This window comes from Aquila chrysaetos, chromosome 4 (genome assembly GCF_900496995.4).
Source record: "Aquila chrysaetos chrysaetos chromosome 4, bAquChr1.4, whole genome shotgun sequence".
Taxonomy (NCBI): domain Eukaryota; kingdom Metazoa; phylum Chordata; class Aves; order Accipitriformes; family Accipitridae; genus Aquila; species Aquila chrysaetos.
The window spans coordinates 76,624,428-76,648,224 of record NC_044007.1 but is presented as its reverse complement, the minus strand read 5'-3'; the positions used below and the strand labels follow the sequence as shown (position 1 = coordinate 76,648,224).

The following is a 23,797-nucleotide window of genomic DNA, read 5'->3' as shown; positions in this document are numbered from 1 at the left end:
GGACAATCATTAAAGGGGAAGAAAAGGTAGAATTATTGATTCAGCAGCATGGAGGACAAAGCATAAACTCTCTTTTGCTCTTAAAAATACTGTGATTTTTCTCAGTTGCAGCGTAACTTAGGTGCATCTTAAAGTTGATAAATAATTTTTCTTAGGAAAACTTAACATCTCTGTTATTTACAGATATATTCACATAATATTAGCATCATGTTAAAGCAACCAGCAATTACAACTGTGTATTTTGTAAATTTTCACACCTAAAGATAGTAGTAATTCATTAGGACTGGTGAGTAAAGAAGTTCTTCGGTTTCCATTCTGATTTCCATGCACTACACCTGTTTTTTAGAAGTACAGCTTTTTATTTCAGTCAATGAAGCTAACAATGCATGGCAAAGGATGTTGTTAGAATTCATTATATTTTAAAGTGATATATGACATGTCAACAATTGCAATTCATTTTTCAGCACGGATCCCTGTCACTTCTATCCCTGTAATAAAGGGTACTATTTATCTGTTTTTAGGAGGCAGATTTTTGGAAACATTTTAAATAAGAAAGGTAGAAGGGGGAGAGAAGGTGGTCAGTCTTCAGTATATATTAAAGAAAGTCCTTTGTGGAACTCTTTGTTTATGTTTTAAGTAACAGTTGCACTGGGATTGGTCTCTGCTGGGTTCTTACCTTTTGTCATGTAACTCAAAGGAAATGGATAAAATGAGCACAACATTGCAGATACAGTCCAGAAACTGCCACAGGACCTAAGTCTCTGAGTATGAAGCTGAGCAGTTCAGATGTGACAGACCACTTACTTGTTATAGCACAAACTTTATTCCCTTTAAGAGTCTCAAATTCTGTTCCCTTTTCCTGCAGCTGACAATGTTGCTCACAGCTTGTCTGTATGAGTAAGGTTAGTGTGTATCACTTCAGTAGATTACCTAGAGAGAGACATGTTAGGTACATCTGTACAACTGCAACCAGAGCAAACCAACTCTAGTAAACTTGATGAGGTGCTAGAAATCTGCCTGTGTAGGCAAGCCCATAAGGTCATAACTAAAACAAAAAACCCCAAAGCATCTGTTATGATGACAAAACTCAAAATGACAACAAAAAAGCCAAACCAAGCCCTTATAAAACACCTAATTTTGCAAGGGGACTATATAATTGGAAGAGTTGTCACTGTCTGATGTGACAGTCTTGCTGGAATTGAATGACTCTACATTCAGTATTTTGATATAAATTGTTCTCAGTAAGAAAGATAACCCTTGATTTAACAGTATTCAGTGTATTTATTCTAGAATGGGGTGAAAAATGGCTGATGCTTGACTGATAATGTTTTGTTGGTTTGATTGAATAATTCCTTGTAGCAGTAAGTAGCTACTGGCCATGCTTGTGTACCGTATTCTTGCTAACCAGTGTTTTATAGTGACTGGAAAAATATACTGATTTAGATTGCACTTCATTGCCAAAGCAGCATTATACTGTGCTTTGGTACCACTTTAGCTTTCAATTTAGTTGAAGTCTTTAGGGCTTTTTCCATAATAATTCTCAAAATCTCTTCCTTCATTAGCATCCTGCATTTAGGATGTGTTTCAGGACACATACAACTCTGTGCATTACTGCCTGAGTTACTGTACACTTCTCAGTGACCTAACTAACCTGCCTGATAGAGGCTACAGCCCACCAGTGCTGCGGTGTTTTGGCTAATTAAAATGTGCTTTTAGTTCCAGTGTTTGCAGCAGGTCTCTGATGCATTAAATTACTGGCCTGTAGCGCGTGCTTTTGGAAGTGCAGAGTCTATCTAAATTTGCATAATAGTTTTTAGGATAACTTGTTGAGGATCTTTCAACAAAGGCATTTCACATGGCTTGCTTAGTCTGAAGAGTAAGCTGACGTTTCCCAATGCAAAGAAGATGCCTTAGTGCTGAGCAGGTCTTCCACCAGGCCCCAGTAACCCCATCGAGGCCAGCAGGGTCACTGGGATGAATAAACGGCTTAAGAAAGGGAAGGATTGGCCCCGTTAACCTCAGCAGCAGAGCTTTTAAGCCCCCATACTACAAGTGCTGGGACAGGCAGCAGCTCACCCCACTGCAGCCCACACAACGTCGCACCACCGTTGTCAGTCCGTCTGTTCCCACGATGCCTGGCAATGCTTCTGCAGTTTCTGGAAGAGAGGGAAAATCTAGCGATGCATCGGTTTGTTTTCTTAGACGTGACCGCTCTCTCTGGGCTTCAGAAACAGTTTCCAAGCAAGTAGCCGATGCTTTTGCTGCGTACCCCTGCTCCCATGCAGCTGCCGGCTCCCGCTCTGCCGCTAGCATCTCTGCAGGATGCTGCGCTGCAGGGCATATCCTGAACCAAAGCCACCCTCCTCTCTTCCAGGCTGGCTTTAGCCCAGGCTGGTTCACCGTCGGACCTGGCCGGTGCAGGGGGGAGCTGAGAGCTGTGGGCGCGTAGGCAGGCAGCTTTCTGCAAGCATAACATGGGTAAAAACCTGGTGCCACCAGGCAGGGCCAGTGGTAAGCTGGGCTGCAGGTGAGCAGCACCAGCCGCCCGAGTGTTTCTGCTGTCCGAGACATCTGACGTGAGTTTTCCCGACGCATTCAAGCCCAGCGTCTCTCATTTCTTAATCATCTGGGTGGTGACTGAGCTGCAAGAAAGCTGAGCATAAAATTGATGCACAGCTTGCTGGCTTCTAAGTGTTGATATAATTTTCTGTAAGATACACACAATGTTCAGCTCATGTCTAATTGGTGCCGTTTCTGGGTGGAACACAATATCCCTTTACAAGTTGTAGGACTTTTGAAAATCACTTTAAGTAGACTATTCAAGTCTTTCTATATTTTCTCTGATAAAGGAAGTTGTTTGATGTAGTTTATTTTTATGGCACTTGAGCCTCCTATTTAATTGGGCCCTTTTATGCTCTGAGGCTTTCTGTTTGGCTCATGTGGTATTGGATTGTGTAGTGTTCGATGTTCCTGTGCTTCTTTTTGTTCACTGCACAAAAAGCAGATATCTGAAATTCAGCTCTCTGAATACACATGACAATCCAAGGGGACAGACAGCAGCAGCGGCAGGATTATGAACTGTTCCCTTGCTGCAAGCAGTTTCTATCTGCGCAAAAGTAACTGTGCAGCCCTGGTTTAGGTAGCATTTGGCATTGTCATTCCAGGGATGCTAATGTCACTGCAAAGTGCAAGGGGATGGAGAATCAGATTTGAGAAGAAGCAGTGGTGGAAAGGATCAGTCCAGTGGCCATGATGGCTTTGTTTTGTGTTCTGTGGGATTTTTGGACACTCCTCCAATTTCTAGGAGTGGGGCCGGAAGAAAACATTAATCAATAGTGCTGCCACACATGATAAATGAAAAAGTGATACAACAGAACTTAATCATAAACAGGGCTTGTGAGTCTCATAAGCAGAGTATTAAAACCCAACTCTAAGTGAAATTATAGCTTGTTTTATCTTCCGGATTAAAGCACGTGCACACACACATGCGCACACGCACAGGCACACTTAAGACTACAGCAAGTGCTGGAGCTATGATACCGACTTTGTCACAGCAGTGCCACTGGGGACATGATCACCCCATTTAGTTACAGGAGAACTCCACTGAGCTTTCTTCTGTCTGTCCACTCACAGCAGATGCTGCTGTACCCATCCTTCTAAATTAGGTGGCAAAGTGTTATTTTTAATTGTTTTGCCCTTGGCAGATTTTCTTCCAATCTGTCAGTTCCTTGTGCGTCTAACAGAACATGACCCTAACAGAGCGAGGGGTTTTATTATTCTTAAAAGCACTGAGGCTCTATCTAGCATGAACAAAACACTGCTTTCATGAAAGGTAGCACATTGCACACGCTGCCTTTTTGTTACTTCCCGTAGCAGCTAGGTAAAATCACAAAATGGATGAATACCTTTATTTTTCTTCTCCCTGTCATATATATACACATTTACTGGAAGTCTGTTAGGATATTTGCCATCATTCTCTGGCTGTCAGTATCTTAAGGCATTGATAAACCACAGAAATAGTACATGGTTCTTCAGGGTCCCAAATTGCTCTTAAAATTGGGTCTACCTGAATCTTTCTTCTGTAATTGAAAACTCTCTTTTGGACTCGGTTCAGTAGCGTCCAAAGGTACTGAGGCGAGTAAAAGGTTGCACTGGATTGGGAGCAGTCAGAATCGTGACAGCAGCAGGGGTGATGAACTTATTTTTCTGAGAGAATGAGAGTCTGCTGTAATCCTAGTCACAGACTACTTTTGCCAGCTGCTTTTTGTGCTTTATCTTCCAAGCTGACGTTTCGCAGGAGATAGACGTATTTTATATATATCCGCATGAGAGGGAAACAAAATCAAATCAGGGAGATACAGACCCTTTAGAAGAGATTAGAGATTGGAAGGGCACAAAGTAGGCACCGATAGCATCTCTGAAGGAAGTGATTAGATTTGAGAGGGATGAGGGAGGTAATACCTGCATCTCAAAAATCTTGCTGTTGCGGTGCTATGTGGCAGAGCAGCCTTATTTTGTCTTTACATGCTGCGTTATTACGTTTCAAAACCTGTCTCAAATATCTCAGCCGGTGCGTAAGGGACTTTGTGTCCCAGTGCGCTGGGAGGCAGGTGCAGCCACCCTTTATCCATCTCTTCTATCTATCGACATCTCTTCTTCCAGCTCTGTGTTTCATTAGTCTCTCTAGCATCTGCAATAGATCCTGGAGGAAGTCTTGAAATGTCAGAAAGAAGAAAGATCTGAAAGGTGGGAGGGAAGGCTTCGCTTTTCCTGGAATGTTCCTAAAATTACTGAACAACAGGAACACTCTTGCTGTACATGGAAGACTGTCAAGTAGCATTGCTGGAAAGTGAAACTTTTCTGTAACGCAGAAGGGCAGCAGCAGATTTGACTTGAGTGTAGTGAAACGTTTGTTTCTATAAGATTTCTATCTGGTATAGAATTCATAGTGTCATGAAAACGTCAGCTCAACTTTTTCATCAGTGGTCACAACAGAAAGGCAAATGTCAGGAAGTAGGAGGGAAATGGGAAACAAAACAGGGAATATCATTGTGCTACTGTACAAGTCCATGGTGTTTCTACAACTTGCATGTGGTGCACAGGTCCAGTCCTCAGAGCCCAAAAAGGCGGTGGCAGAACTGGGAGAGGTCGGGGGAGGTCAGCAGGGATGGTGGGGATGCAGAACCTGCCTCCTCAGGCAGCAGGTGAGGTGGTGGGAGGGAAGGGAAGCATGATACAGGTCTGTAAGCTCATGAATGGCATGGCAAAGGGTGCATGGTTGTTACTGCCTCTTCCACTATGAGGATTTGGGGATACCAAGTTTAGGTAGTGGGTGGAAAGTGTCAGACAATAACAGAAAACCGTTCTACCCTGTGTGCAAGAGCTGTGGACTTCCTTGCCACGAAGTGCTGTTTATATGGGTTCAGCAGGGTGTTGGAGAGGTTAATCATAAATCTATTAACTCCATCCATTAACTCAGCACACAGGAGCCATTTACAAAGTCTCTGGTTCAGAAAGTGCTGGAAGCTGGGTACATGTGTTTGCTCTGCCCCCATATACTTCCCTATACATCTCCTTTTGCCTGCTGCAGGTGCAGGTGGACCTCTGATCTCACCCAGCACAGCTATTTCTTGTATAATGTCACGGTTCTCAGGACGAAGGGTAGGATCTGTCTTTTCATGTTGTAACTGTTGGAAATCTCTCCATGAAATTTGGAAAAAAAAAAAAAAAAATTGGGGCTAAGCTAAATGTTGAGATTATGTCATTTACAAAGTGTTCTAGTACCACAATGATGAATGCCATAAAACTGTCGAGGTAGATGGGACTGCTGTCAGGTACCTTGGAAGTGACCTGTTTGACTGCTGCAAGGAGCTATTAAAAGGGTAGCTATTAGGGAGTTTAGTACAAACCAGAGCCCAAAGCAGTCTTACATCAAAGTGTTACATTACAGAGGTTGTCACTGTAGTTCTAATTGGCGAAAATTTGCCGTGACTTATTCTCCAGGCAAACACATTAACTTGCAGTTGAACAGATTTCTTTGTCCATAATTTGTTTCAACACATGATGAAAACAGTTGATTAAAACACAGTTTACCAAATTGCTGTATCTTGTATTTTTTTAACTGATCGAAACATGTGCTCATGCAAAAGCGGGGGCAGGCTGCAGAGAAAATAGGCACAGCTCTGTAGCGTACAGCTGTGGTTTTGTGGAAGGAGAGGAGGAGAAGCTTCAGAGAGCAGAGCCTCTTGCGAGGCTGTCAAGGTTACAGGTGCTATTGCTTCTGTAGGTGAGTGGCTTGGGCATTCTCTGCTGATAATTGGTATTGGCTGTTTTCTTCCAAGATAACAAAATTTGCATTTTAATTAGATTGTTGCATTTGTCAACACTGAAGCATAACATGTCATTGGAAGCTTTTCACAGGACCAGCATAAGGACTTTGAAAAAAATCTCAGTAGTGGCATTTACCCCAATAATATTTTTAAACTGTTTTAGTTTTTAAGCATTTAGGAGGTGAGGATCCCATTAAAAACTCTCAATGAATTAACCACCATGGGCTGCAGTCCTTCACAAACTTCTCCAACATGGGTCCTTCCCACAGGCTGCAGTTCTTCATGCACTGCTCCAGCGTGAGTCCCTTCCCTGGGCTGCAGTCCTTCAGGCACAGACCGCTCCAGCGTGGGTCCCCCGCGGGGTCACAAGTCCTGCCAGAAAACCTGCTCCAGCGTGGGCTCCTCTCTCCACGGAGCCACAGGCCTGCCAGAAGCTTGCTCCAGCACGGGCTTCCCACGGAGTCACTGCCTCCTTCAAGCATCCCCCTGCTCCAGTGTGGGGTCCTCCTTTCTGGGCTGCAGGTGGAGATCTGCTCCCCCGTGGACCTCCACGGGCTGCAGGGGGACAGCCTGCCTCACCACGGTCTTCCCCACGGGCTGCAGGGGAATCTCTGCTCCGGCGCCTGGAGCATCTCCTCCCCTCCTTCTGCACTGACCTGGGGGTCTGCAGGGTTCTTTCTCCCACATATTCTCACTCCTCTGTCCGACTGCAGGTTTGGGGTTTTTTGCACAGCAACTTTTTCCCCTTCTTAAATCTGTTATCCCAGAGGCGCTACCACCATCATCAATGGAACTCACTGTTGTGTTAAAGGGTAAAGGAATTAAGCAGAAAATAAAACCCCTTGCGTTCCAGCTTATCCTCAGATGTCAGAGGGTCTGGGGGCGGCTAGGTTTGATTTCTGAGTGATGTCCAATTCAACGCTCTTAAGTCCGGTCGTGTAACTATCACAATGATGGATGCACTTAATAGTGTACCGCACTCTTGGCTTAGCCATGTTCAACACACGAGAATTACCAGACTTAAGGAGTTTGGTTGCGTTAATGAACTATCATGACTAGATTAATGAGCAGCGCAGTTTATTAAAGCAACAATATGTGTTCTTTTGGATTGCTGGTGATAAATACATTGTCTGCAAAGCACATGCAAATAATAATACAGTCGACTACAAGCACACTAAATTATGGAAAAACTCTACAGAGATTTCTAAGTTTCCGGGGGAAGCACTCAGTATAACTGAGGGTTCAAATCTCACCCATAGGCATCCCTATAGGGGGGAAGAGAGGTTCAGCCCATCGACTGATCCCAGAAGTCAGCAATGTCCTCCTGACTTGTCTATGATGGTGTCTTTCCTAACAGTCCTCCTCTCTTAAGCACTTTTATACTATTTTCTTATTTTTAGGTGGAGCTTGAGCGGCTCTAGTCACACATACCTTTCCTTTGATTGGTATTAAGTTCTCTCGCTTTGCTTTTAAAGGTATATGCTAGAGAAAATTCAGAGCGCATGCCCTGTGGGGGAGTGGTTGCACCTTGGAAGTGGGTAACTTTGGGGATGGAGGTGTGTTTTGGTATTATAATGAGCAAAGTTCACCCAAAGGACCTGATGTTGCATGTCAGTACCCCAGAACTGGGCACGTGTGATATAAACCAGAAGGCGGGCATTAGCTCAACAGAACCCCCATTATTTTACCTCCTTGCTTCAGTGGATTCAGTGCAGGGACCAACCGTTCTCAGTCCTGTCATTCCGGTTCCCTATCCCTGCGATCACAGAGCCTGGCCGCGGCATCTCGGCTCCGCTCCACCCTCTGTGTTACTTTTCAGAGTCAGCATACCAAGCTCCCCTGGTGTTGCTGACATCTAAAGTTGCAGGTTCTGTTGCTTAGGGAACTACCATAGAACCGATTCTTTACGTGTCCACTGCGTTCCACCCTGGAGGTTCACCTTGCCTTGGGGGGGGGTGTCATACCGGTAAGTCACCTCCAGCTATCATTCCACACTCGGCCTTGGCCAGCAGCAGGTCTGTCTTGGAGCCGGCTGGCATTGGCTCCACCGGACATAGGGGAAGCTTCCAGCAGCTTCTCACAGAAGCCACCCCTGTAGCCCCCCCACTACCAAAACCTTGCCATGCAAACCCAGTACATATGCCTTCCTAGTTCCTTAGATCCCAGTATAAATGTTGCTTTTGGAAGCTGGGATTCACTGATTCGGATGTGGGGAAGCTGGGAGCTGCATGACAATCTGGTGCTCAGTGTGAGAACTGAGGATTTGCACTGAACTCGCTGCTTCAAGACATCGCTGAGACGGCAGGAACTGTGCCTTAGCCCTAGGAAAGAAATCTCTGCTGATACCAGCATGATACGGCTCAAGCGGAGTCTGACAGTGCCAGCATATACTTTAGGAAAACAAATGATGTCATGGTAGATTTCAAGCTGCACTTGGAATTGGTACAGTATGTCATATTGAATTTTCTGCCAGATTTAAGAGTGATATGGCCAGATTTTCATCCACTGTGAAGATGTGCAGCACCGCTGACTTCCTTAGAGCTATGTAAGTGTATACGGTTGGGGATGGGGCCCAGGAGGTTTATACTGTAGATCAAACAAGCTCAAACAAGCCACTGCTGCACTGAATGAGTGCTGGCTGCTAAAGTCAGGCAGAGTAGTGGTGTCACCAAGCAGGAGCTCAGAAAGCAGGCAGCCTGCTTTGTAGACCAAGGAGAAGAGATTCACTGCTCCTGCAACAGCAACATCTAGTCAGAAAGCCCGCCGCTGCTTTGGAGTTGGAACAGCCCCAATTTACTTGGAAATGCTTCTCATGTGCTAAGTGAGGTAATTTTGCAAACTTCTTAAAAACTCAAAAATGTCTCGCCCTTTGTGATGGGAAGCTGAAAATCTTGCTAAATCAATATAAACTGCCCAGTTTTAAGTAAAGCAGTAGTTTCAGCAAATGCCATGCCTTCAGGGCAGCATATCCACTCTGAATGTGGAGGAGACATGTGCTTCTGCCTCCCTCTGCTAAGGGAGAGTGAGGAAGTGGCTTGAGTCTTGAGTCTTAAGACCAGCCTCTGCGTGCCCACGCTGCTTCCTCGCCCCACTGTCTGCTTAAAATCTTTGATTTCTTCGTTTCCCCACTGTCCTTTTAGGCAGACAGAGAATCGGATCATTAGCTGCTTCATCAGCACCGTCCATCCGACTGGCAGGGGCTGGGCAAGGGCTGCTGGAGGTGCAGCTGCAGCCAGGGCAGCCCCACAGCGAGGGTCCCACCGCTGCCGCCCCACGTATCCCCCATCACTGCAAGCTGGTCACCTCTGACCAGTCCAGCCGTCTAAGTCTGGTTTCTGTGACTGCTCCTCAGAGGAATAGGAAAGGGATGAGCGTTGCCTGCTTGGTGGTAAGGGAGCCACAAGACACCAAGAGCCAGGACTAGCTCATACAGCTTCAAAATTGAATGAGGTTTGGGGTGAAGCTTGGGGTTTTTTTCCCTAGAACGAGTCTGAGGGTTTGGAAAAATGATAAAAGGAGAGCTGTGGAATTATTTTCCCATGTTTGGACACTGTATTGTACTGACATTTATGTGCATGGGGTTGCAGTAATACAGTCAGTTCAGCCTTTTCATTTATGACCTTTTCTGTAACATTAACCACAATATTGTGCGCACATGATATTGCAAAGGAAAAGATGAGGCAAGGATGCCAGTTGACTATTGCCAGTCTAAGTACTATGTAGGATTTGCAGTTACAGTAATGATGGGTGCAAATGCATAACAAGAAAATAGGCGATTTTCTATAGAAAAGCTGCATGATACTAAAAAATATTTGTTTCTGTCATTTATTTTTGTAGGGTCCCTTTCTCAAGTAGATGGTTATTGCTCTTCTGTAGATTTACCAAAGCAATGATTTTCCCCCATATTAAATAGTGTAACAATTTAGGGCTCACTTGTTGTATCTTCACATTTAATAACTTTCTGATGTAAGAAGGACTCATCACGCGTGGCATTAAGGTGCTGCTAATTGTAAATGGAGGCATTTACATTCTGAATCCTAGTGAATTATATTACGTGTGTTGCACTGTTTTTACTTCATCCCCTGGTTGGTTTTTATAACCAAGTATAGCCTGTAACATTTACTTTACCAGAATGAAATAAATCCTGCACAGGAGATTGACATCACTTTTGTTCCTCTTGTGCCTTTTACACAGTGTTTAAATTTCAAGTGGTCTTGGAGGTTTCATACAGATTCTCCATGGAAATGCTTTTAATATTTCAAGTCTCTATATCATATAGCTTTGTAAATCATGGGGCTATTACAGGCCAGCATGCAGAACATTCAGGTATCTTTACCTAATGTGCAGGTGAAGCCCTCTTGGGATGAAAGTTTATTAGGTGCAAGAAGAATACTGTATTTAACTGAAACAGAATTATATATATTAGAGTTCCATTCTTTTAAAGTCCCACCGAGGACAGCATAGTTAATAACGCTTCTTCATCATCAGTTGAAAGCTAGGGCACCTCCCAGTGTGCGGTGGGACGCAGGAGCATGTCTTCCACCTTGAAGTCCTCCTTCCTGTGTTGCGCAGCCCAGTGATCCTTTGCATGGACAGACTGAGGGGGCTGCAAACACAAAAGTATCACAGTAACATTAGGTTAGTAAGGCAGGTAATTTTACATGAGATACGCAGTATTTTGCTATCCGTTCTGCATCCAAAGCCTTGAATGGGCAAGAAGCCACCCAAAACTATGGAAGAAGCCACATGTTAGAGATACTTGTCAACAGTCAGTCCTAAAACAAAATACTGGCTTAAATATTCAGAGTATTAATGGGTACAACTTGCTGAAGCAAATCTCTGCAAGTCTTGCAGGTCTCTTCTAGAGGGTAATTCTTCAGTGAGGAAAGGTCTTCCTTATTGTCAGTTTGGTATCTTATTCTCAAGCTGCTGTGTCAGTACACAAACACATAACGTGATCCAAAGAGATAACTACCAAAACTGGCTTGTGAACTGTTTGGTTTGTGCTTTAAAATGTGCAGCGTGCCCCTACCTTTGGTTTTCAGAGGAAACACTTAAAAAATTAAATACATTTCTTTAGAAGAAGAAGCCATACTGTTTGGCTTAGGTCTTAGAGTAGACCCCTGGCAATGGAAGACTGAGCCTCATCTGTGATTTATTTACTTGTGTTGCAAACAGGTTGGCAGTCGGTAAGTGGTTTGCACATCCATATTCTTTCAAGAGTTTGAGCTGTATCAGATCAATGTATGCTGGCCCCTATTGCACATTGGACAGTGGTACCAAAGTGCTGTTGAGTGGCCAGGCTCTGCTTGAGCAGCTGGTTTGTGTGCTTAGTAAATGGAAGGGCTGAGTTCCCCTGAGGACATGACAGTTTATGGGTAGGAGATGACTGGTAGGGTTTAGTGCTGCTTTACAAGTGTGTGTGGATTTTCAACACAGAAACAGACTTCTTTTTTAACAGAACTGTAGATAATACAGCATTCGTAGCCTTCTGCAGCAGAGAGATGCGAGGATGTCACCTTTTGAAAGAACCAGATTTGTCTTGTGAACATTGTGCTGGTGGGTTGTTCTCCTGCCTCATCCTTGGAAATGAAGTTACTTTGGTGTACTGTGAATAGGGGTGTTTGTAGACTTGCTGACTTACATAAAATGGAATATTTCATTTTATACATGAAAAGTGTCTTCATTCAGAAGAGGCTGGAGCTATTCCATTCTACCAGAAAAGGACTATTTTCTCATGAAACAGAAAATAAACTGATACTTTGATTACTACACAAAATACAATGCTTGTTTCCAATGGAAGAAAAGTAATAACATTTCTACTATCAGCTCTCTAGTAGTCTACAGTAGCACTGTTGCATTATCAGTAACTGGCTTTTTCTCTAGCTTAAATCTGTATTCATCTGCGTCGTCATTTTGTGCCCAGGTCTCTGTCACAGTTTCATGTTTCACAGAAAAGCTTTATCGCACGTTCGTTCCCCTGTGGAGGGCAGGACAGTCTGTACTGAAAATGTCCAGCCACATTGGAGGGCAGGGTCCTTGCTGTCTCTGCTGCTTTTATGCCTTGTGCGCCTGCTCACGTTTGTTTAGTGTGCCCAGCGTTACTCACTCTGTGTTAGGTTTTCCGTGCTCGAGACTAAAACTGAACTATGCTGGATTACAGTGTGCTATGGGTATCGCATAATAAACTCTTTCCTTTTTTTAGGCCCGAACTGCTTTGCAGAAACCATTGTCATTCCAGCAGGCCGGGAGGTGAAAACTGATGAATGCACTATATGTCATTGTACTTACGAAGAAGGCACTTGGAGAATTGAACGGCAAGCTATGTGCACTAGACATGAATGCAAACAAATATAGGAAATCTACAAATCTAAGTACTTTTTGTGGTTTTTATAAAATATCTCACAGTAGTGAGCACCCTAGATGACCCAGGGAAATCTGAATGAGAAGATTCTGGTGAGGAGCAAAGGATAAAATATTGATATTTTGTTTTTCAAAGTAACATAATACTGCAAGGCAAAGAAATGCATATATTTAAAACGTTTGGACATAAGAATACCTGTCTTAATAAATGTGTTATTTTCACAGTGAGTACACTAAAATACACTCTATAAAATATTCTATGTATTTCTATAATATCATTATAGAGCTTAAAAATAAATGTTTTATATAGACAATACAGATTAAAGTACTGTATCATTGCCTGTCCTGTTGTATACATGCACCATGGCTAAAACATTACATTTCTGTTCTAGTTTCACCATACGAGGGTTTTCTTGGGTTTTTTTTGGTTTGAGGGTTTTTTGCTTATTTTTGGTTTAGTGGGTCAGGAAAGAGCCAGCATATGACAAAACTTTGTTGTTCTCGCTTGTGAAAAAAAGGAGTAGAATATGCTTTCAGAGAACGTGCGCTCATTTATGAGTATTACTGTAGTGTAGAGGTGGGTCAGCTCCTTTTAGTTCTACTGGTGCTTATCTACTGGTCCACAGCTGACATAACTTGTAGCAGTAGGTAATACAACACTGGTCTCTCATAGCTGTTGTTATAAAAATTTAATCAGACAAAATCAAGTCCTAATATTCAGTTCAGACATAACACATTTGTCCTGGGTTCAGGTTCAACATTTCAGCAGGACAAAATCCTCTGTGAAGTAAACAACATAGCATCACCCAGCTGGTGGAAATGATGGTAACTAACGACATGGCATCGTTAATGTAACACATAATGAATGTGGAGAAGTGTAGCTTAAAAGGGCTAGAGCAGCCAAACAAGCCTCCACTGATGTGGTTCCATGTTGCTAATCCACAGGTAGGACAGTTGGTTAGTAGCTGTACCATTCCCTAGACCCTACTCTTGCCACCTTGCTGGTGCTGGTTCAACTTTTTGATTCCTTCTGGTGGTCCGTATGGGGTCTGTCACACTCTGTGTTGAGGAGAAAGGTTTTGAACTAGCTCTTCGAATCCGTGAAAGGATTTCTAGCACAGAAGCTGACCCTGACTACATGTGAGGTGAATCACATCTCTGTGCTTCAGCCACGAGCAGCCTTTGCTTAGATTCATTTTAAGTTTAGTTTATCAGCAACTACTACATTACATCTGCTTTGAATACCTGTTAAGGCAGTGGCTCAAGAAAACACTTAAATATGGGCTTACCTTTAAGCTTTTGCTAGCGGGAGGACTTAATGAATCAGTATCTAAAACCAGAAAACTGTTGCTTAAATTCCCACCTACCCTTTGCTACTTACTCTGGTGGTGGAACTTGGTTACCAGGTTTGCATCTATATGAATTATGATTTTCTGGTTCTTCTGAAGACCATAGGACTTCTGCCAGTGACTTCAGTGGATTCCAGGTATCACCTGACGTCTGTATTTTGAGCATTGGTCTGTCTTAACCACTGGGTGTTATTTCCCCCAGTGATGGTACGGAAGAGGAGTGACAGAATCAGAAATCAAGGAGCTGTCTCTTGCACAGACAGTCCTGTGGCAAAAAGTTATGCATGGTATTAGTCTAGTCACAAGAAGAACAGGAGACAGAAAGACAGATTATTGGATTTAAATAGTTTTAAATCATACAAAAATTAAGTTAATGACTTTCCCTGAAGTGGATGTGCACATGTGTAAACATTGTACTGGAAATGCTGTTTTGCAGTAACTGGAATTCCTAGCAGGGATACAGGAAATATTATATGTGGGTTGTCACCCAGTCTGCTGGTGGTAGTGGGGGGTGACACAGAGTACAGATTATTTTTTTTTCTTGGACGAGGGGAAGAAGTGTTTCATGTCTCATTTGTACCTAGACCGTAAGTACACTTCCAGATACAAACATAAATACTTGATTTTGCCATTTTATAAAAAGAGTACCTCATTTGTTGTATACCTCTCATTAATACAGTGAGACGCTGCTTATTTGGGAGTAAAGTAAGTATGATTTGGCTAAAAATTGTATTATTTCTAGTATACCTGTCCATTTCATAAGATTCAGTAGTCATATGACAGAAAGCTAGCTCCTAAATCAGTAGGACCCATGCCTCATGGCTATATAGGCTTCTGCTTGCTGAAATCAAGTACTGCACAGCTCTGAGAAAGTGCCGTGAGTACCAGTGGTCTTCCATGCGTGTCTCCTCAAGACAAGTGGAAGCGCCCACGTAGGAAGCGGCTGTGCGACATGAGTAAGAACAGAGAAGGTGGCCTTGCAACTCAGTGTAGGGTTGCCTTTCCAGATAGGCTGCTTAGTGTCTCTTTAAGAGACATAAGTGTTTTCAGTGAAATTTTGAGAGGCTCAGAATTTGTGTCTTTTAATGTATGGCCATAATGTTTTAAGTTTTTGGAAATCTCACCTCGGACTAGTTGCCCTTTGCTTCTCCTTCACTGGAGGTTCTTGTTAAGCCTTATACTGTTTCCCAGGGCTTGAATTTCTGTTCTTTTGGGAAGTTCTGTCTTTATTGAAGTAGTCAGTGCAAAGTTAAAGGATATTTTAGTGTGTATTTCTAGTATAGCTGTTGTAAGTATTTTCTATTGCATGTTTTTTCCAAAATATTTTTCCGTCTTTCAGTCCTGGTACCAACATATTAATGTCATCTTTACTGTAGTAATAGGTTGGTCCTTTCCCATTTCATATGGAATTTCCTAGGTAAATTCATCTTGACACCCAGCTCTGTGGGTGGTTTCTTAAAGAGATTACATTTTGAGATATAGCTATCTTTCTTTTTGAGAAATAAACTTCAAGTCTTTTGACATCTTTTTTTTTTTTTAATTGTAGCGAGGTAGGAGTCATCATGAGCTTTGGGCCGCCTTTATGCTGAGATCACTGGCCACATCCAGCTTTGGCCTGTAGTATTACCACGAGAGCTCTCTGGTTATTCCTGAGATGGGGAAATGGGCTGAGTGACTCTTCTTGGGCAGGTCGCACCAGCCTCTCCCAGTTGTGGAACCACCATTGGCAGGCAGTGTGTTGTGGGTTAACCTCGGTAGGTAGCTAAGCACCACACAGCCTCTCACTTACTCCCCCACCGCCCACCCCCGGTGGGACAGGGGAAAAGGAAGGAAGAGTAAAAGCAAGAAAACTCATGGGTCAAGATGAAAATAATTTACGAAGCGGAGAAGTGAAAGAAAAAAGAAAAAAAAAAACAAAACAAAAGAAGTGATGCAATGGCAATCACTCACTACCTCCCATGGGCAGACCAGTGGACAGCCAGTTCCCAAGCAAAAGATAGCTAGCCTGACCTAAACCTTGCTCCTTTCCCTTTTACTGCTGAGCGTGATGCTATATGGCATGGAATATCTCTTTGGTTAGTTCGGGTCACCTGCCTGGTGGTGTCTTCTCCCAAGCTCTTGCGCACCCCCACTCTGCTAGCTGGGGGCAACTGAGAAACAGAAGACCTTGACGCTGTGCACACACTGTTCAGCAACAGCCAAAGCACCGGTGTGTTACCGGCACGGTTTGGTCGCAGATCTAAAACAGAGCACCGTGCCACCTGCTATGAAGAGTAACTCCACCCCAGCCAGACCTAACACATGGTGATACTGGCAGCAACCTCAGCACAGAGGCAAGCGCACCGAAAGACCCCGAGAGCCGAACTCCCAACAGGTGACTACACCAAGCAGCGTGTGGGCCTTTGGCAATGGAGTTGGGGAGCTGAGATTTGCAGCCTGCTGCATAATGTCACTTCACATAGACAGAGGCTTAAAACGGAAACCTTCCTTTCTCTTTAGAGGAGTGGAAAATGAAAACGTGGAAATTACAAGATTCAAAGTTAAAAATTAGCCATTATGGAGGGCAGTTGGAAACCACTCACCTTTAAACCAATTTAATCTCTAAGCAAAAAACAGAACTGCTGTAGTGGCTGCATGTACTTATCTAAATGTTATGATTTGGTCATGTAATACACCTGTTGATATTTAACCTTAAAAAATAAGAGAAAAGCCACCTGCATCATTCCCAGTCAACCAAACTCCAGAGAATATTGGCTTCTCTACTGAAGCCTAGGTACTCAGCTGGTTTTTGCTTCAGTGCAAACAGTATTATGCATCCTGCATATGAGGAGTCCTTTAGCTTTGCAGGTGGGTTGTATCTATAAAAGCTATATTTCCGGACACACTGATAGCTCATGAATAATTTTGTGTTTGAAGGTCTGTTGCTCGGATAATGAATATTCTTCTCAGATGTTCTTATGTAGCTGCATTGGCATGAATATGAGATTTCTGCTTCTACTTCACTTGCTTCTGCTTATTTCCCAGCCGAAATCAAGACAAATTAATGGTTTGGTCTCATCCATTTTTGTAGGAGTGCGCTATACATTAATTTGGCTTCAAACCTGTGTAAGCAGGTGCCTGAAGAGATGATATCCTAGATGGTTTCAGGTAATTATCAAATTACACAGTTAGTGTGCAGTAGGATTCTTTATACTACTCATTTAAACCACAAAAATGGAAGTGCTGGTACTCACTTAAATACTTACGCAAGACTTAAAGGGGAAAAAGAGGAAGGATATCACATATGAGACAGAGGAACTGAATGTTATGATAGGATTGTTCAACAAAAGAAAAACATAGCTACAATATCATACAGGTATTTCACAGGGAGATTATCAAAGAGTATCATAAGAAAAGTAAATGAGAAGTGTATTTGGGCACAAATTGAAATACAGGAAATTCTAGTTGGAGATGGAAAAAAAAAAAAATCATATGGTAAACGTGATTGAATACTGGAGGATGTTGCCCAGAGATGTCATGGAGTGTCCATCCTTGAGGATGGCCAAAACCCGACTGGACATGGCCCTGAGCAGCCTGCTGTAGCTGAACCTGCATTTAGCAAGGTATTGGACTGGATCATCTCCAGAGGTGTAAAATTGAAAGCCAGGGTTAAATGACATTGAATTAAAGTCTTTAATACAAATAAGAAAGAAAAAGGTATGATGAAAGGTTCCCTCACTTTGGAAGACAATCTCTTATGTTCTCATATGGTGTAATATAAACTATATTGTCACGATTGTAAAGTATTTGATGTTACTTTTGATGGTAACTTTAATATCTAAACTATGATAGCTCCATAATATGTAGGAGGCTTTGAAAGGCACATATTATTTAAGAATCTAATGCAATCCAACTAAACGCTCCATTTATTCCCCCTTACCAGGCAATGAATTTTCTTCACAGCCTGTGCTACCATGGGTTTTCTGTCTGCAAAAATACACCTTCTGCCCTGCATTCCTGCTGCATTAAAAACAAAAAGCAAACTGCGAAGACAGCACTGAACTGAATATCACAGACTATTTTTCTGGCTATCCAAGAATTCAAATTTTTCGTCACTTTCTGATAAAAGTAAGTACTACTTCAGAAAGTTTGTAACTTGTTCAGTTTTGAGAAGACAGCCGCTCCTTCCCAGAATCCCATTTCTTCTTAAAAAATACTTATGCTCAACCATGCTGAAAATGTAAATTTTCAGTCATTTGAAATGTCACATTAAACAGCTCCCATAGCAGAGAAAAAATAAACACAACCTAGTATGTATTTCCAATTGCTTATATATAGTATGTGCCTTATTCATTTTATACACTTTTAAAACAAATACAGGGAAACTCCAAACTTGTATGTCAATTATCAGTTACAGAGAAGTCAAAAGATTTTATTGTTTACCTGTTGAGGCTATGTGGAAATACTGATATGGAATATTATTTAATCAGTAATAGGAAAACACTGACATAATTAGCAGCACAAAAGCTGATGTTTAAAAACAATCAACTCTCAACTTACTAGAAATATTTGTTACATTGTTCATGTTAGGTTCATTTGGGGCTATTAGCTAATAGTAATGCTATTTCTGTAACAACAGTTTCCTGCTTTTTAAAAGATCATTGCTTTTAAGAAATACACAGCATAATTAAAGCTATTGTTGAAAAGAATAGGCAGAATATAGTAATGGAATAGCAAGTTAGTCTTGTTGAGTATGTATAATCTATTGATTGTAAATGTTGAGTTTGCCACTTATATTTGCTAGTAATCTTGTCAATTTAGTACAACTCAAGAAGTTAGCCTACTTCATGTTTCTTTGGCAAAAAGGGAAAAATATCACATAAAACAGTAAGCACGCCAGTTCCAGCGGGATATAGAGCACTGCTGCAGATTCTGAACAAACCGCAGGACTCCACTGCGAAAGTGAAGTGTGCTGAGTGTTTCTGTGTGCACAGATTCTACCTCACGGCAAAGAGGTGAGTTTATGAAAAATGGTGAAAATAAGAATGCAAATACCAGTTCACACACCATGTGGAAAAATAGAAAATGCACAGCAGATGTAACATGGGGAAATGAAAGCAAGTTTAACATGTAATTATTTTGGGCTGTGTTGAGCTCTGGGGCCCCCAACATAAGAAGGACATGGACCTGTTGCAAGTCCAGAAGAGGGCCATGAAGATGATCGGAGGGCTGGAGCACCTCTCCTGTGACGACAGGCTGAGAGAGTTGGGGTTCTTCAGCCTGGAGAAGAGAAGGCTCCGGGGAGACCTTAGAGCAGCCTTCCAGTACCTGAAGGGGCCCTACAGGAAAGCTGGAGAGGGACTTTTTACAAGGGCATGTTGTGATAGGACAAGGGGTAATGGCTTTAAACTGAAAGAGGGTAGATTTAGATTAGATGTCAGGAGGAAGTTCTTCACTGTGAGGGTGGTGAGGCACTGGCACAGGTTGCCCAGAGAAGTTGTGGCTGCCCCATCCCTGGCAGTGTTGCAGGCCAGGTTGGATGGGGCTTTGAGCAACCTGGTCTAGTGGAAGGTATCCCTGCCCATGGCAGGGGGGTTGGAACTAGGTGATCTTTAAGGTCCCTTCCAACCCAAACATTCTATGATTCTGTGATAAACAAGGAAAACTTTTTTCCATGGTTTTATACGCAAAGAAATTTTTTCTTCTGGTTCCAACCGTACAGGAGAGAGAACCTGAAGTATTTTAGCAATGAGAGATGTTTATTTCTATATACACAGCATGTATGCAGTGACAAATGAGAATTCTTTTCTTGGTTAAGCCAGCATAAACCAAGAGTAATACTGCTAACTGAGATCAGGATTTCTTCCACAGATTGCACCTATAATAAAGCATCTGTACTTGACTGCAATCAGTGAATGAGAGAACCCTTCACAAATACTCACGTAAAGTGCTTTTGTTCATAGTAGGCAGAATTAAAGACAAACCTTTATAACCACTTACTTTACTTTTTCCAGTAAGCCTTAAAGGATTTGCAAACTTTGTGAATTGAAGTTAATTTCACCTATCAGGAGGACCAAAAACCATCGTTTCTATACTCTGCTAAAATCCATAAATGTATGCATGGAGAAGAAAGTCAATATTCTAGTGTGTATAATAGCCCAGTGAAAACTACATCAGCTTTATTATTCTCCCTCAAAGTATAGATACAATTCTGTAAATGCTTTTAACTGATGAAATAATCTGCCAGCCAGAGCTTACTGTTTTCTGATGTGCAACAGGAAGGTAAATACATAAAAATGTCAAAATGCTGCTTAATCTATATTGCTATTGCCTTAAAAAAGCTGCATTCATTTCAGAGGGTAATTCTTAAATTAATTTGCTATCCATACTGTAGGAAGTTCCATGTGCTGATATTACTTGGTATGGTGTTTTTTTAACAAAGTATTTTCTCAAAGACAGTACTACATACTATGCTCTCTCTTTAGCCATTAATAATTCAATCTACTGCTAACTAATTTAGTGTTGTTGTGAGTGGGATATTATGGAGATAACATATGAATGTGCAGTGCTTCAGCCTAATGTAACAACACAGGGGTCTGTTCATTTCTAATTAATTACCACACAAAAATAAGGAATTGGTAGCCTTTAGTCATTCTATGGATTACAGTTAGAGTTTCATTTCTTAACTGTTAAACTTCTTTTAACATGCTCTTTCCCAGCTATTTATTTTCAAATGGCATTTGATAAAACGAGCTATTTTATATATTCTGCTAGTTATGCTGTTTATACTAGTGTTTGAGCAATAAACAGTGTCACTCTGTAGAATGCTAATAATGCTTGTTTTCCATTTTTTTCACATGTCTTAATTGCATATGTTTTATATAGAAGTTACTTCAGTTCATTCAAACCGGAAAGGCAAATCATAGTCTTACTAGTTACTTTCAAATGTACTGGTTTTGGTTTTTTGTGTCCTTCACATCAAAATATATTCTATTTGGAGCTTCAGGCTCTGTCATGTAAACAGTATATTAATGGGATGCTTATAGTATAGTATCTTGAGATAATACATCATATTGAAAAATTACTTCTTAGATGTAGCACAGTATTTCTTTTTATTCCTTTTTTCAGAGTACAGTTCCTGAAGACATACATATTTAAACCTGTAGTCTGTATTTGTGCTTGAAAAAACAAACACCTACAAACCCCATTTTCCAGATATGACAAAGAGCTAAAAATGGCCTTTACATCTAGCTCATTTTTATACATGAACTAGGTAGGAGAAAGAGCTAAGGGGAAAAAGAGTATAAACTCTAATATTTATTAAATAAACTCTAATATTTATTAAAAACTTTGCAATTTGCATGGGTATGATCTGCAAATACAAAACAAACAGGGGTTTAAACAGGATTCTGTTACTGAATACCAACTTAAATAAGGCTTTCTTAATGAATGACAAGGACTGCATTGAGCCAACCATTTAGTAATTCTCAACAGTCTTACTTAAGTAAAGATGAGTGTCATAAAAAGTACCATGGTATTTTATGTTACTGTTTGTTTTCTTCAGGTAAGAGCAACAGGGTTATGCTCAACATGGTATCTTTAAAGGTGGAACAGATGCCTGACCCAAGTGGAATTTTACATTCTTTGGGAAGAGGTTACCAACTGGTCAGTAGTGATATTATAATTTATCTTGAACATTTTTAGGGTATTCTTGCATTTGAGGCTACATTGCAACATTTGTGACCTTTCGGTGCTAGATGTACAGCATAAGCTGTTCACCATAATCCTCTTAACCAACAACTGAACAGACAGGTAGATGAAAACCACAACACAGACTCCTTACACCAGTCTGTGTCAAGAGGAGCTGAGGTTGATCAGCAAGGGACTAAGTATGCAAAATAACCTCTACTTCTGTATTCTCTTCTTACAATTTAGTTAGTTGTCTCTATTGGTATTAACCTATCAGATATTCTAAAGACCTTAAAAATGAAGTAGTCCTAAGTGGTATGACCTCAATATTTTACCAATGTGCTGATTAATCATTGCATTCTATTGATATTACCAAAACAAGCTGTACACATTTAAAAAATATTTATTAATATCACATTAAAATATGTAAGAGCTATTGCAAGAGTGCAGATCCCTCAGCTGTTAGCACTTTGTTGCTCCATATATCAAACTGCTGTCGCACCGCAGACAGTGAATTCCATTACTAGGATTGTATGATCCTGGGCTGCATATAACTATGGACAGAAAAAAATAAAGGACAAGATGTGGAATTTAAGTGATAAAATATTTACATTTGAAATGTTTAGAATGCATCTTTAACTATTTGAAAAAACATCAGTTTTTTTCCAGCATTCTACTAGTTGATGATGAAAAAATTGTATATATATTATACATCATCTATTTATTACACCATATTTTTCTCTTCATCCCTTTTCACTCCATCTACTTACAGGGGATATATCCATCAATTACATTTTAATATGGCCTGTATCCAATAATGTTTTAAATAAACTGGTACAGCTGCTTGTATAAGTAATACAAGACAAAATAAAGCTGAAATCTAAGCTCAGATAATTATTAAGTAGTGCAAAAATAATAGATCAAACCAGAAATCAGTGTATGATGCAGAACAAGTATTCTGAATGATTTTTTTTTTCCTGTTAGGTCATGTTATGCTATTTGATGAAGTCTATACAGTCATCTGCAGAATGACTTCATCACAAAAGACTTAACTCAGCATTATGCTCTTGACAGAAAAAAGGAGAATTTGAGCTATTTGGTTATGACTGTCCTGAATCATACTTCAGTTTGGCAATGGTAGCCTTTCTTCAGGATAGCTCTTTAATTAACAGCATTAGTATTCAGTATGCAAAGGTAATTAAGACCATCCTTCCTTTTGCAGGGTCAGCGCTTACCTGGTTATTGGGTTTTGCCTGGATTAATAATGACTTCTTAGTCACTACTGCACAAACCTTCAGCAGGATTTTCAGTATTTGGTTTGGTTTATCTTCGTTTGTTGGGGCTGGCAGGATTCACTTGATCCCCAGTGGCTGTTATTAGCTTGCCTAGCATTTTTTGCCACTGCTATTGACTGAAGAGGAGTTAGAGCTCTTATGAAATGTGAGAGGAGTCCTCTGCAGATGATATCAAAACCTTGCCTTTCTTGTACATTAGTATAGGCAGACCAAGACAGCTTTATGGGAAAGAGAAACCTTTACAAATACATGTAACTAAAGGCATTTCCAAACTTTGTCTGGAAAAATCAATCATCTTGTGTACCAGAGGAATAATTCTACTCTTCATTGAAGATTATAGGCACACTTCTAGTAAATCCTTCAGAATTTTCAGTTTATTTAATTGGAGCAAGGTAGACTTCTCTTACAATGGGATAAAAGTTTACTTCTCAGAAGTGTCATCTGTTTGCTGTCTAGCAGAAAGCATGAAAAAGAGAAAGGAATCTGAAGTAGGGACCTGTAGCTTATTTACCCAGCTGCTGGAAAGTTTCTTTAAGTGGTAAACTTAACTTGTTTCAATCTTTTCGCTAATGGAAAACTCCTATTGGTGTACCTTCACTTTGAAAGTATAAACATCTTAGCAAAATATTCTCTCATGAAATGCACATAATGTCTTAATTTGTTCTTGTATCCTATAAGCTAACTAGTATTTTGCACTCTTTTCTGATATTTAGGAGTATTACAATATTCTCCTGAATAATGTATTTTCTTTTGAACTTTCAAGTTACTATGTTTCAGTAGTATAAACAATCAC

At 41.1% G+C, this 23,797-nt stretch overlaps 3 protein-coding genes across 5 annotated transcripts in view; 2 read left to right on the top strand and 1 right to left on the bottom strand.

The window, feature by feature from the left end:
* The window catches only part of VWC2 (von Willebrand factor C domain containing 2), a 56,498-nt gene extending 43,492 nt beyond the window's left edge, over positions 1-13,006 (top strand). For all 3 annotated transcript variants that reach the window (XM_030012914.2, XM_030012916.2, XM_030012915.2), the window contains one exon: positions 12,535-13,006. In XM_030012914.2, coding sequence (XP_029868774.1) covers positions 12,535-12,686 — 152 coding nt within the window. In that variant the 3' untranslated portion in view covers positions 12,687-13,006. The remainder of the gene's footprint in view (positions 1-12,534) is intronic.
* A 94-nt stretch (positions 13,007-13,100) lies between these two features.
* SPATA48 (spermatogenesis associated 48) overlaps positions 13,101-23,797 on the top strand; it is a 121,116-nt gene continuing 110,419 nt past the window's right edge. The window contains exons 1-2 of the mRNA XM_041122831.1: positions 13,101-19,035; positions 21,585-21,685. The gene's annotated coding sequence lies outside the window, so the exon portion shown is untranslated. The remainder of the gene's footprint in view (positions 19,036-21,584; positions 21,686-23,797) is intronic.
* Positions 20,842-23,797, bottom strand: part of LOC115340067 (zona pellucida binding protein) — a 32,734-nt gene continuing 29,778 nt past the window's right edge. The window contains exon 8 of the mRNA XM_030010858.1: positions 20,842-22,263. Within this exon, the coding sequence (XP_029866718.1) occupies positions 22,172-22,263 (92 nt within the window). The 3' untranslated portion in view covers positions 20,842-22,171. The remainder of the gene's footprint in view (positions 22,264-23,797) is intronic.